The sequence below is a fragment of the Girardinichthys multiradiatus genome, chromosome Y (genome assembly GCF_021462225.1).
Source record: "Girardinichthys multiradiatus isolate DD_20200921_A chromosome Y, DD_fGirMul_XY1, whole genome shotgun sequence".
Taxonomy (NCBI): Eukaryota; Metazoa; Chordata; class Actinopteri; order Cyprinodontiformes; family Goodeidae; genus Girardinichthys; species Girardinichthys multiradiatus.
In genome coordinates, this window is record NC_061818.1 from 12931276 (window position 1) to 12941692 (window position 10417).

At 42.7% G+C, this 10417-nt stretch overlaps 1 protein-coding gene across 3 annotated transcripts in view; it reads left to right on the plus strand.

Moving 5' to 3' along the window:
* LOC124863881 (low-density lipoprotein receptor-like) overlaps positions 1-7352 on the plus strand; it is a 19272-nt gene extending 11920 nt beyond the window's left edge. For 2 of the 3 annotated variants that reach the window (XM_047358419.1, XM_047358420.1), the window contains 5 exons: positions 3939-4082; positions 4172-4456; positions 4558-4638; positions 4745-4908; positions 5850-7352. In XM_047358419.1, the coding sequence (XP_047214375.1) occupies positions 3939-4082; positions 4172-4456; positions 4558-4638; positions 4745-4908; positions 5850-5906 (731 nt within the window). In that variant the 3' untranslated portion in view covers positions 5907-7352. Of the gene's footprint in view, positions 1-2405; positions 2456-3172; positions 3227-3938; positions 4083-4171; positions 4457-4557; positions 4639-4744; positions 4909-5849 lie in introns of those variants that run through there. The other variant, XR_007037206.1, reaches the window with a different exon arrangement.
* The last annotated feature ends 3065 nt before the right edge of the window (positions 7353-10417 follow it).

A 10417-nucleotide genomic window follows, 5' to 3' on the forward strand; every position in this document is an offset into this window, starting at 1 on the left:
GTTCGTTCGTCGTCTTCCGCTTATCCAGGACCGGGTCGCGGGGGCAGCAGACTCAGCAGAGACGCCCAGACGTCCCTCTCTCCAGACACCTCCTCCAGTTCCTCCAGGGGGAGCCCAAGGCGTTCCCAGGCCAGCCGAGAGACATAGTCCCTCCAGCGTGTCCTGGGCCGTCCCCTGGGCCTCCTCCCGGTGGGACGTGCCTGGAACACCTCCCGAGGAAGGCGTCCAGGAGGCATCCGGTATAGATGCCCGAGCCACCTCAACTGGCTCCTCTCGATGTGGAGGAGCAGCGGCTCTACTCCGAGCCCCTCCCGGATGGCCGAGCTCCTCACCCTATCTCTAAGGGAGTGCCCGGCCACCCTACGGAGGAAGCTCATTTCAGCCGCTTGTATCCGTGATCTCGTTCTTTCGGTCATGACCCAAAGTTCATGGCCATAGGTGAGGGTAGGAACGTAGACCGACCAGTAAATTGAGAGCTTTGCTTTTCGGCTCAGCTCTCTCTTCACCACAATGGACCGGCACAGCGCCCCCATTACTGTGGCAGCTGCACCGATCCGTCTGTCGATCTCCCGCTCCATTCTTCCCTCACTCGTGAACAAGACCCCGAGATACTTAAACTCCTCCACTTGAGGCAGGAACTCCCCTCCAACCTGAAGAGGACAAGCCACCCTTTTCCGGTCGAGTACCATGGCCTCGGACTTGGAGGAGCTGATCCTCATCCCAGCCGCTTCACACTCGGCTGCGAACCGCCAAAGCGCATGCTGTAGGTCTTGGCTAGAGGGGGCCAGCAGGACCACGTCATCCGCAAAAAGAAGAGACGAAATCCACTGGTCCCCAAACCAGACCCCCTCCGGCCCTTGGCTGCGTCTAGAAATCCTGTCCATAAAAGTTATGAACAGGACCGGCGACAAAGGGCAGCCCTGCCGGAGTCCAACATGCACTGGGAACAGGTCCGACTTAGTGCCGGCAATGCGGACCAAACTTCTGCTCCGCTCGTACAGGGACCGGATGGCCCCTAATAAAGGGCCCCCGATTCCATACTCCTGGAGCACCCCCCACAGGGCATCACGAGGGACACAGTCGAATGCCTTCTCCAGGTCCACAAAACACATGTGAACCGGTTGGGCAAACTCCCATGAACCCTCGAGCACCCTGTAGAGGGTATAGAGCTGGTCCAGTGTTCCACGGCTGGGACGAAAACCACACTGTTCCTCCTGAAGCCGAGGTTCGACTATCGGTCGGACTCTCCTCTCCAATACCCTGGCGTAGGCCTTACCAGGGAGGCTGAGGAGTGTGATCCCCCTGTAGTTGGAACACACCCTCCGGTCCCCCTTCTTATAAAGGGGGACCACCACCCCAGTCTGCCAGTCCAGAGGCACTGTCCCCGACCGCCACGCAATGTTGAAGAGGCGTGTCAACCATGACAGCCCTACAACATCCAGAGACTTGAGGTACTCAGGGCGGATCTCATCCACCCCCGAAGCCTTGCCACCGCGGAGCTTTTTAACCACCTCGGTGACTTCAGCCTGGGTGATGAAAGAGTCCAACCCCGAGTCCCCAGCCTCTGTTTCCACCACGGAATGCGTGATGGCAGGATTGAGGAGATCCTCGAAGTACTCCTTCCACTGCCCGATAATGTCCTCAGTCGAGGTCAGCAGTCTCCCGCCCCCACTATAAACAGTGTTGGCAGAGCACTGCTTCCCCCTCCTGAGACGTCGGACGGTTTGCCAGAATCGCTTCGAGGCTAACCGGTAGTCCTTCTCCATGGCCTCACCGAACTCTTCCCAGGCCCGAGTTTTTGCCTCTGCCACAGCCCGGGCCGCAGCACGCTTGGCCTCACGGTACCCGTCAGCCTCCTCAGGAGTCCCACAAGCCAACCACAGCCGATAGGACTCCTTCTTCAGCTTAACAGCATCCCTTACTGCCGGTGTCCACCACCGGGTTCTGGGATTGCCGCCACGACAGGCACCGCAGACCTTACGGCCGCAGCTATGGGCAGCAGCATCGACAATAGATGCAGAGAACATGGTCCACTCTGACTCTATGTCTCCAACATCCCCCGGGATCTGGTCGAAGCTCTCCCGGAGGTGGGAATTGAATACATCCCTGGCCGAGGGCTCCGCCAGGCGTTCCCAGCAGACCCTCACTATGCGCTTGGGCCTGCCGAGTCTGTCCGGCTTTCTCCTCCTCCAGCGGATCCAACTCACCACCAGGTGTACAGTGATGAAGTATCGTGTTTTGGCTAATTTTGTTCAATTCAAAGCGATAAAATATTGAATAAATGTGATATCAAGGATTAAATTATTTGCTGAGGCACAGCATAATGTCTTGGAAAAATATTTATTTACATGTAAAATCTAAATTGTAAAGAGTAAACTGATGCAAACCCATCCTTTTCTTCATAGCTCAATTAACATGGTGGACTTGCAGTGTCACTGAGTATTCACACCTCCCTACGTTTTCATTTTTTTACATTATTAGCATTATTAGCCTTATTCTGAAACTGATTTGAGCACCTTTCTTTTTGGACAAATATACAAAGTATATTTTAAAAGTATGCACACCCTTTACTATGTCACTAGTCATCCTTGAAATGCTTCTGCAACTTGATTGGAGGCCACATCTTATACGTTGATTTAACTGAACATGATTTGGAATAGAAAACAATTGTCTATATAAGATCCCACTGAGCAGAAACACATAATGACATCAAAGGAAGCCTCTGACACCTAAGATCGGATTGTGTCCAAACAGAAATGTAGGGAAAAATAGAAAAATATATCGGCAGCATTGAATATCTTGATAGCCACTATAGTCTCCATTATTCTGAAAAAGTAGACGTTTGGAACCATCAGGATCCCTAGCTCTGGCTGCCTGAACAAACTGTAATCAGTGAAGAAGTAGCTTGGTCAGTAAGGGTGCCCAAAAAGCCTATTACCACTAAAGGTGGAGCTCCAGTGTTTCCTTGTGGCGATAGGAGAATGATCCAAAAAGTCAATCATTGTTAAAGCCCTCCACCAGTAAGGCCTTCATGTTGGAGTGACCAGAATGACATGGGAGTCTGAGATTTTGAGAATCATGGAAGTGGCAGCATTATGCTGTGGGGAAGATTTCCCGCGACAGAAACTGCTGAGCAATAAGTCTGTATAGTGAGTAAGATGAAAACAGCCAAACATGGAGATTATTTCAGAAAACCTACTCTACAGTACTCGGAAATCTGACTAAGGTGACAATTCATCTTTCAACTCACTAATGCTCTGAAAGCACTGAATGCACACAGTCAAGATAACAGAGGAGGGCTTTGGAAAGAGCTTAGAAATGCTAGTCTGCAGACATTGCCCATTAAGATTGAGTGAGCTTGAGAAGATCAGTAGAGAAGAATGGTGGAAATTATCCCAAAACAGGTGTACAGCTCATAGAAACATGCCCAAGAAGACTTGCAATTGTCATTCTGGCCAAACTTGCTCCAATGAAATATTTAGCAATTTGTGTGAATACTTATTATTTTTAAATGTTTGTATAATTTACAAAAATGGCTGAAAACATGTTTTCACTATTTCAATTTGAGTTAACTTATGTTGATATTTTAAAGAAAACCATTTGTAAGCCAGTTTTAGAAGAAGACTGTTACGTTTTAAAAACCATTTACAAAGCAAAGAAGTATAATCCTTTTTGGTGGCATTGTAAGTGGCTGAAAAGGGATAGAGTTGAAAAACAGACTATTTCACATCCCTGGTGCTGACAGATTGATTTTGGTGTCACTGATAGGGCTAAGCCAGTTTCCTCTTTGTTTTGTGCTTGATTAGCTCTGGTTGTGACTGGATTTATAGTACAACTGTTAGTTAAAAGCATTCAAGGTACCCAACTCAGAGAATAATAATCATACCTTCCATCTGTAAAACAGCTGAACTAAAGATGCATCCCATTTTCTGTTGCAGGAAGGGACTGGTGTCAGGTGTTCAACGGCAGCTGTGAATTCATGTGCCTAGCTGCCCCAAAAATAGGCACACATCCCCCAAAATATACCTGTGTGTGTCCAGATAGTATGACGCTAGCAGGGGATAGGAGGACATGTGTGCCTGGTGGGTAAATCATCACAGAAGGTTCTTTAATATTTGTCAGATAATATATTAAATGCTCCTTTCTTCTTCTGTTTTCTCTACTCTACCAGCTGTTCCAACTCCTACACCTTCTTTAAAGTCTGAAACCTCAACTACCCACCCCCCAGTTGTGCCTACAACACCATCAGAGACCACGCCAAAGATAACACAGAAGCCCCAGGTCTACACTACTACAACAGTGCCTGCCATAATCACCAGCACAGTCACAAAGCCACTTAGGCGTACCACTAGGCCTACGGACAGGACCAGCACATCTTTACCAAAGAAATCCTCGTCTCAGCCAGAAAAGCCTACAATCTTGAAGACCACCACAGTTGCTACTGTCACAGCTCCAGGCAAGTTGGCAAAGTAGCAGTTCTGCATAGATTTATTTCTGTTTTTATAGATTGCTTTGCTCTATGGATTGATAACATTACTGTGTTAATCCCATCCTCAGATGTTCCACCAAAAGTAGTTGCAGCTTTACCCAAAACTACCTCCAACACTGCAAAAGCTCTTTACTTTGTCCTACCTCTGGGTATATTTTGCCACGTTTTGCTCTTACTCACATATCAAATATTATCAATTACAACTGTCGGAGGTCTTCTCTCATCTTTCACTTTTGTTTTCTTCCTCTCGAACAGCGATCATTTGTCTGGTGGCTGTTGGGGGTGTGCTGCTATGGAGATACTATAGACTCCAAAACACCAACACAATTCACTTTCACAACCCTGTCTATCAGAAAACCACTGAGGACCAGATGCATATTTGGAGGACCCAAAGCCTTGATGGTTACACTTACCCTAAAGTAAGTTTGAAAGGGTGCTTTAAGGTGCAGAAAGTATTCAACATATTTGAAGTTTTTCACAGATTGTCACATTACCATCACATTGTTCAATGCATTATATTTAGGATTTGTGTGACAATTTACCAACCAAAGTAGAAGATTATCCACCAAGACCTTTGGAGCATGTCTCTGCCTGCTTTGCACATAGAACTTAAGAGTTTTGACCATTCTTCTTTACATAATAGTTTAAACTCAGGCAGATTGGATGGAGAACATCTGTTAACATGAGTTTTCAAGTCTTGCCATAGATTCTGAGGTGGACATAGGACTGGTCGAAACCATTTCTTTATTTCACGTGTCCTGTCTTCACATTTAAGGCATACCATACGGAGAGGCTGGTTGCCTACATGTGCCAGAGCAGTTTTTCTGTAGAAAAAGGATGTGTCAAGATGGTACCCTAATTGTGTGATTGACTTTACCTACCAAAATGGCATCTGGCTTAAAAGTAGACAGAGCACATTAATGGAGTAGGAACCGCTGTTTGCATGACATTCAACCCTTTGGATTATGTGTAATGGGTGCGTGGGTGGATAGATTATTTAATTTCCCTTTGGGATTAATAAAGTATTTTTGAATTTGAATTGAATTGAATGAATTGTTGTTGTGTGAATCTGTGAGTTAGTATGTTTAAAGTAAATGCAATCCATGCTTTTTATTTTTATTTGTAAAACAGGTTGAAAGCAGGTGGATCATTATTTTCCAGCCACTTCACCATACTGCAATACATTTTGTTGGTCTATCACATAAAATCATGTTAAAATGCATTGAAGTTTATGGTTGTAACATGCAAATTGTGAAAAGGTTCCAAGGATTGGATTGTGATTATTTGCAAGGCCACATAAGCAACACCCATCTGGGTCAATAATGTCTAACATCCTATTTACTCTCTTTAATTTCATCAGAGACAAATTGTGAGCTTGGACGAAGAGGGAGACAATCCAACCTTCACTGAAAACTGAAAAAAAAAAGGGACAACATGGGAAAAAATGCATCAGTGATCGCCGGCATTAAGAGGCCTTCAGCATTCTTTTGGTTTTATTACCTCACGCAGTGCACATGCAAAGCTTGCGTCTGACAGCCTTAAACCACTATAACCTCACTAAAGAACAAGGGCTTTACTGTGAAAAGAACACCAGAGTATACATCGCATTTTATTATATGTTCTGTTGACATCTAAGGTTTATCACCAAAAACAAGCCAGATGATAGGTGATTTTTTTCCCAATACATTTGAACTGTGATCCTGGTGGTTAATCTGGGGTAAAGGGTTTTTTTTATGCCCAGAGTATTTTTATCTTTCTCTGGATTCTTGTAATGTTCAATGCAACTTCCTAATGTTTTGTTTAAGCTAGTGGTGAGGATACAGTTAGTGAGAAACATATTCATATTTGTCCAATAGGAATAAAGAAGCTTTTAATGGAGATTTATTACATTACAGAACTCTACCGGCAGGGTTTTATTTGACCTCTATCTGCAACTATCAGCTCATTGTTTGGTGCTGCATGCAGTAACATTATAGATACCACACAACCTGTTGAACCTTTCCTGTTACTTCCATCAAACAGTAAGTTATGCATGCACCAAGTCAACCACTGAGACCTTAGTATGTCCCCCTCACGACAAGTGCCTTATTTTATGTTGTACAGCAGCAACTCTTTCAGTTCCTGTGCAAAAGCATTGTCCTCACTCAGGCCACTTCTATAAGTTCTTTGAGTCCTGGTTACACTTCACACATTTAGAAGAAACTTCAAATCCAAGTGCTGCATGCTTTGTGCAGTTTTGTGTGGTTCTCTCCATCATCTCCTTATGTCTCCAGTAGGAAACCTCCACTGCTGATTTGTGATCAGAAGTCTGTGGAGTGGACATCCACCTTTAACATTTAACATTCCGCAAAGGTGGGAGGGCTTCGATGCAGCCATGTGGGACCAACGGTACTGAGGCTAATGCCGTCACGTGTATATTTATGTGCTCCCTCAGGGCTGCTTTGTCTTATACCAGCATTCCTGATGAAGGAATGCCATGTGCATTTATGTGGTCAAGAAAATGAAGATATCAGTTTATAATTTTGTATTGCAGCAAATCTGTGCCTTTTAATGTCTCATTGTGTTCATGTTGGTGCTATAGAACTCAGAGTTTCTGTTATAAAGCTGCTCATCAGCTGGAGTACACCTGCCCATTGGTTCTGCTGCAGTGACATGGCTTTATTGTGGTTTCAGACAGAGAAGCATAGACCTAACTGAAGTCGTTTTCTGTTCAATGAATAACCATAGTTTGTAAATATGTTCAGAACTGTAAATTTTTGTCCTCTACATACGTCTTCATGTATGTTGCTGATGTTTTAGCGTTTGAAGATGTTCTGTAAATAAAGAAACAATTCTATTTATTAAAGAATCAGCTTTGTCTGGGGTCTGTTTCTGGAAAGCTTTTTATTTTGACTTCAGTATTTAGTAAACCCAATTCTGCTCTCAAAGCTCCTTTATGACTTCTGGGCTTAAGATGTTTTACATGCGGGCCTAAAGGTTACATTTTGGTTTCATCTGGCCAGGGCACCTTCATCCACATGTTGTCCACCACGTGGCTTGTGGCAAACTGCAACTGGGACTTCAAGGTATTTTTTCCACAATGACATCTTGCTTTGCTAGTCTTCCATAAAGGCAGAGCTGTCTTGTGAGCAGATTCTCTCTCTCTGCTTCTCCTCCAGAGATATTTTGACCCTCTGCTGCTTCTCTGATTAATTCTCGCTTTGCCCAGCTCTCTTCATCAGTTTAGGAGGATTGTTATGTCTTAGTAATGTTGCTGATGTGCCATTCTCCTAGGTCACTGGTCACTAGGTGACTTCTGAGGAGACTTTGTTACACTGGATTCTATTTTGTGTTTTCACAGTAATGTGGTGTATGTTTTGTAAATATTAAAAACCATGTATCCCTTTCCTTCCACTTCACAAATACTACTACTTTGTGTTGGTCTTTCACATAAAATCAAAACAAATTACACTGACGTTTGTGGCTGTAACGTGACAAAACGGGAGGAAGTTCATGGGTTATTATTACTTGTGCAACACTGTGGGTGTACAAAATGTCCAGTTTGAGAGAAAACACTTTCTCCGACATTCCTTTACACATGGAGCAAATCCATTCATCCCACCCCTCACTGTGCGGTTATCCGGGCCATGCAGTCACAACTTGAAATGTGAGAAAGAGATTTTTTTTGGGAGGGGGTTACTGGAGCTCTTCCATAGAGAGAAAACACTTTCCTAGAAGAGTCTCAGGTCACAGCAAAAACAAGACCTTGTTTTGGTTTAGTTTATTTTAACCATATAGGTAAAAAAACACAAAGCAATAAATCTGTGGTAATTTTATTATGATTTTTATTTTGTGCAAACACAGACTTTCTGTCCCAGCTTTCAAATCGAAGTGCTGAAAACTCCGATTTTAATACTTTACAGTATGAACTTGTAGAGCCTTCTGTTTTTTACAAGTTATTTAAAGTAAGAGAGGAGCACAGTCTGAGTGGATCTGCGTTTGGAACTCAACTTTTTGTAAATGTTCATTTGTACTTAAAGCACAAATGGTTCCCGTTCATTTGTGTTGTTGAGAAATTCAACAGTGACTTTACCTTCGGCTGATCACATAAAATCCAAGCACACCAGACCAAAAGAAAAATGCTTTTGTGGCTGCTTTATTGGTAAAGTGACTAAAATTGGCATTTCTGTGAGTCAAACCCACTTAGATGGCACAAATGTCAAGAACAAAGTTCAAGGCTGAGGGAGAGAGAAAGTATTGAACTGATAAAAGGAGTAAAAAGACACATCTCAAACACACAGAGAATAAAACGGCAGACTTTGAGGCCTATCTTGGAGGAAAATATGAGCTAATATGGTCAGTTTAGGATGCCATGTATCAGCATGAACCACTGCTGATTTCAATCTGATAGAAGGTTGTTCTCGGAGAACAAAATATTTAATCAGAATGCTCGAAATCCAAACATTTTAAATACAACAATAACTTTGTAGTTACATGTTGTGACATTTTTTGGTTTTGTGAACATCCCTGTATTAGAACACCTAATCAAGTGTTTCTTTGGTGCTGTGTATTTTAATTTTAGGGACCTTTGTCATGTTGCAACCACAAACTTCACAATATTTTATTGGGATCTTATATGATAGACCAAAATGACTTTGAGCATAATTGTGAAGTGGAAAAAAAAGACTCCACTAAGTTGATTCTGCTGAAGGAAAGCACCCCCACAGCATTATGCTATGTTCACATCTGAAGGCAACTGGTTGTACTGGATTTGTTTAAGGGTATTTCAGTAAAGGGGGTCAATACAAATGTACACCACACTTTTCAGATCTTTATTTGGGAAATTGTTTTGAAAACCATTTCAATTTACACGTCTTAACTATGCACTACTTTGTGCCCGTCTACTACATAAAATTCTAATAAAACACATAAAAGTTTGAGGCTGTAACGAGAGAAAATGTGAAACAGTTCAAGGGGTATGAATAGTTTTTCACTTGTATGTTTTGCATTCTGGGTCTCTTAGCACGTGTCATCTCCACACTGGAGAGAAAGTGACATCCCTGCTCACCTGATCCCCGTGGTAAACAACAGCACTCAGCTGGGTTGACCAGTTCCTGGAGATTCACTGACCTTTGGACACATTTTGTTTTGTTGGAGAGAGACCACCCACGGTAATAATCCAACCTCTGCTGACCAAATGTTCTACTAACACTGGTAGTGAAAGGTTTCCCAACTGTACAAGACGACCCACTGTGCACATTCCTCTAACATTTTTCCTTTTGTGTTGACTTTGAAAGTGCACTTAAAATAGATTTGTGGGAAATTTGTAACATTTGAATGCTTACCACTTTAAAAGTACTAAAAACATTTATAAGTACAAAACATATGACAAAAGAAAACACATTTGTCATTTACACTGATAAAATGATAAATTCCTGCCTTTTGGGTTGTTTAGCACTTTATTAAGACTAAACTACCCCTGCTTTGCCAGGGTGAATGGCTTCTCGTAGAGCAATATTTAGTTCTTTCACCGATTATTTTTCTGATAAATCTCCAGAATTTTACCAGACCTATTAAACTATTACTTTTAACAGTGTTATGTTGAAGCCATAGTCATAATTAAAGGTACGCTTCTATTAGTCTTAGGAAGGACTAAAACAAGTTTTCCAAATGAATACAACCATACATCATCCTATTTCCTGATAAATATTGCCTACCATGTTGATCAGAAACATGCTCACAGTCTTATTCCTGAATAGTGCTTGTGGCAACTGACAATTGATTTAAGAAAATATTTCCATCCAAAAGATATTATATGCCCCAATTATTTAAGTTGCCATATTTAAGTATGACATTTGGATAATTTTAATATGTTGTTGATAGTTTTTTATAATCTTTATAATTAATAGAAATTAATGCTCGAAAAGATTGTGAGTAATTCATCTACAT